At 56.3% G+C, this 2940-nt stretch overlaps 1 protein-coding gene across 1 annotated transcript in view; it reads left to right on the forward strand.

The window, feature by feature from the left end:
- The first annotated feature begins 219 nt into the window (after nucleotides 1–219).
- The window catches only part of CHKA (choline kinase alpha), a 71986-nt gene continuing 69265 nt past the window's right edge, over nucleotides 220–2940 (forward strand). The window contains exons 1-2 of the mRNA XM_008581905.1: nucleotides 220–314; nucleotides 2731–2839. Of these exons, the coding sequence (XP_008580127.1) occupies nucleotides 220–314; nucleotides 2731–2839 (204 nt within the window). The remainder of the gene's footprint in view (nucleotides 315–2730; nucleotides 2840–2940) is intronic.

Below are 2940 nucleotides of genomic sequence, written 5' to 3' on the forward strand. Positions count from 1 at the left end.
TCTCCAGCCCCTACTGCTCAGGTAGCCATGTCTGGTACCAGCAACCTAGTTGCAGCTGATTGGACCAGGCCTGGGCACTTGACCCAAAGATGCCAACTCATGGGCTGGTCACTGCCTCAGGGCATTCAAAGACAAGCTGGACAAGTCAGATTCTCATTCTTGGGAGAGTCAATCGAGAAGCCCTGAGTGACTGACCCAGATGGTGGGGGCTGCGGGATCATGGGGACTCTTGAGGTGGTACTGTGGCAAGCTGTGCAGCCAAGCTGCCTGGGTTCAACACCGAGCTCTGCCATTAACTTCCTGTTTGGTCTTGGGTGAGTTATTAACTGCTCTGAGCCTCAGTTTCCAGATTTGTGAAATGGAGATAACAGAACTGAGCTCCGGAGTTATTGCGAGGATTCTGGTGAGGTCTCTAACATTGCTGGTGAGAGGAGCTTTGGCCAACATCCCCATGTAGACCCCCTTGTGGGCCCAGGCAGGGTGACCTCTGAGTGTGCTAAGGGTGGGGAGAAGCTGGCGAGAGAGAAGGCTTTGGTGAAACTGGCAGAAAGAAGGCTTTGGTAAAGGCAAGCCACTCCCAGACACATGACTGATGTGCCCTAAGTCACATCCTTAAAATTTAACCTTCTGGGCCGGCCCGGTGGCGCACTGGATAGTGCGCCGCTTGGGAAACACGGCGGTGCTCCCGCCCGAGGGTTCGGATCCCACATACAGACCGGTTCCCGCTCACTGGCTGAGCGAGGCGCGGGGGCGACGCCAAGGGTTGCGATCCCGTTGCCGGTCCCAGTCCGGTACGGGGGCGACACTGAGGGTTGCGATCCATTGCCGGACACGGAAAAAAGACAAAAAAAAAAAAAAAAAAAAATTTAACCTTCATCCTGTGACATCAGCCTTCTCTGAGCACTCAAACCATCTGGTTGAAACAAATCACCTCCATTCTGTGAACCTGGTGTTCCCTCACATGCCCCAGAGCCCTCTTCTGAAGAACAGGTGAGCGGAACTGTTGAAGGAGAAGGTGAGACAGGTGGGAAGCTGCATCCACCCCCATACTTCCGGCTCCTCAAAGGCCAGGGCGATGGATGCACTCAAAAATTACACTGACTTCCCACAAATTAGAATGCAGGATTCAAGGAGCCTAGAGGGGAAATCAAAGCTTCGAGTAGCATTACGTTGTGCTTAAAGTTACCTGTCTCCACCCACTCCAACCCTACAAGTAGTCCCAGAGCGCAGCTACGTATCCCACATTCCACTTTCCTTTCAAGGTTGGGCCCCAGGAACTTTTCCAACATCTTTAATCAGGTAACATCTTTAAGGAAGCAAACTCTTACTCCTATAGGGAACTGTGATCCCACAAATGTGCTGTGAGTTTTCATAGCCCAAAACAGCAGAGGCCAGAGTTATTTCAAATTGTCAAGGCTCACCCCTTACTTCTAGTGCCCCTTCCTCCTGGCCAGACTTCCAACATCCCTCTGAGGTTACCAGACTGGTGCCACGGGACAGTGGGATAAAGGGCCTGTAACCTGGGCAGGCCATTGACAGGGCCCCACCTCCCTGTGGGCTGGTATTTTTAGACAGTGTCCTTGGGTCCCATATCTAAATGGTCTCCCTGACTGGAGACATTGATTTCTCGGCCTTTCAAACATCCAGTGGGACTCCCACCTTGGCTAGGACTCCATCCTAGCACGAGTCCTCTCCTACCTCCCTCCAGTTCAACCTCCAGGCTGGTCTCTACAGCAGCCTTGTCAAAAGTCCCTTTTCGGGCCGGCCCGTGGCTCACTCGGTAGAGTGCGGTGCTGATAACACCAAGGCCCCGGGTTCGGATCCCATATAGGGATGGCCGGTTTGCTCACTGTGTGAGCGTGGTGCTGACAACACCAAGTCAGGAGTTAAGATCCCCTTACCGGTCATCTTTAAAAAAAAAAAAAAAGACTATTTTTCTTGGGGCAATTTCAGCCAAGTATACACTCTTTTAAAAATGATTTTTGCTTCCGGCAGACTGTGAAATCCCTGCACAGAAGCCATTTCCTGCGCACCAGGCATAGGATTTCCTAAGCCTTTGGCAGCCAGGGAGACCTTTTGTCCAGTTCATGTTCCATAAAGTAGGATCTGTAATTTTCATATTTATCTGTACCCCACTTATTTCCAGGAAGGATTGAGGCGGCGGGGACAAAGGGGAGTGGTGTGCAGGAAAGGGGAGCAGGGTCCCTTGTCCCCCCTCCTGGGGCAAAGGTGCAGCATTAGTCACTATCACGCGCTGTCTCCTGCGGGGAAGGGGGCGGGGGTAAGGTGACAGCGTCCACAAAGCCAGCAGCCCTGAGGCAGGCACCTTTGGCCAGTGGCCCGGTAGCTGCGACGGCCCCCCTGCGGGAACGGCACCCCGTCCGTCCGTCCCCACGCCTCCCGCCCTGAGCCTCTAGGCCTCGAGGCGCTCAGCACCACGGACAGGAACTGAGGCTGCAGGAGGCGTGCACAAGGGCTGGGTCCCGGCCACCGGCTGTGTGGCCCTGAACCAGTCACCTCTTCCTCCTCTGGGGCCTCGGTTTCTGAACCGGGGATAATAATTCCTGCGGCTCCGGGCTGAACGGGGCGTGAACGCGCCTCCACAGTGCTGAGCCGGCCCTGGGGAACGTTATAAAAACACACACGGCGCTCCAGGAGGTGCCGTGGCCCAAGGTCACGCGGAAAGAGAAACCAGCGCCAGACCCCAATTTCCCGCTCGCCCCCTTCCAGGTCCCCCGCCTACGATGTCACGGGCTTCCGAGAGGTCCGAGGAAAGGTTCAGCCTCCCAAGCCACCCCCGGGGTCCCCCGAGGCGCAGAAACCTCCCCGGCTCGGCCCAGTCCGGGCCGGCGCCGCGCTCCCGACACGCCAGCTCCTCGCTGCCCTTTCCTCCATCCCCGCGACCCCCGGCGCCGGCCTCAGCGCCCCGCCCCCTCCACG

This window comes from Galeopterus variegatus, unplaced genomic scaffold (genome assembly GCF_000696425.1).
Source record: "Galeopterus variegatus unplaced genomic scaffold, G_variegatus-3.0.2 Scaffold2486, whole genome shotgun sequence".
In the NCBI taxonomy this organism is placed as follows: Eukaryota; Metazoa; Chordata; class Mammalia; order Dermoptera; family Cynocephalidae; genus Galeopterus; species Galeopterus variegatus.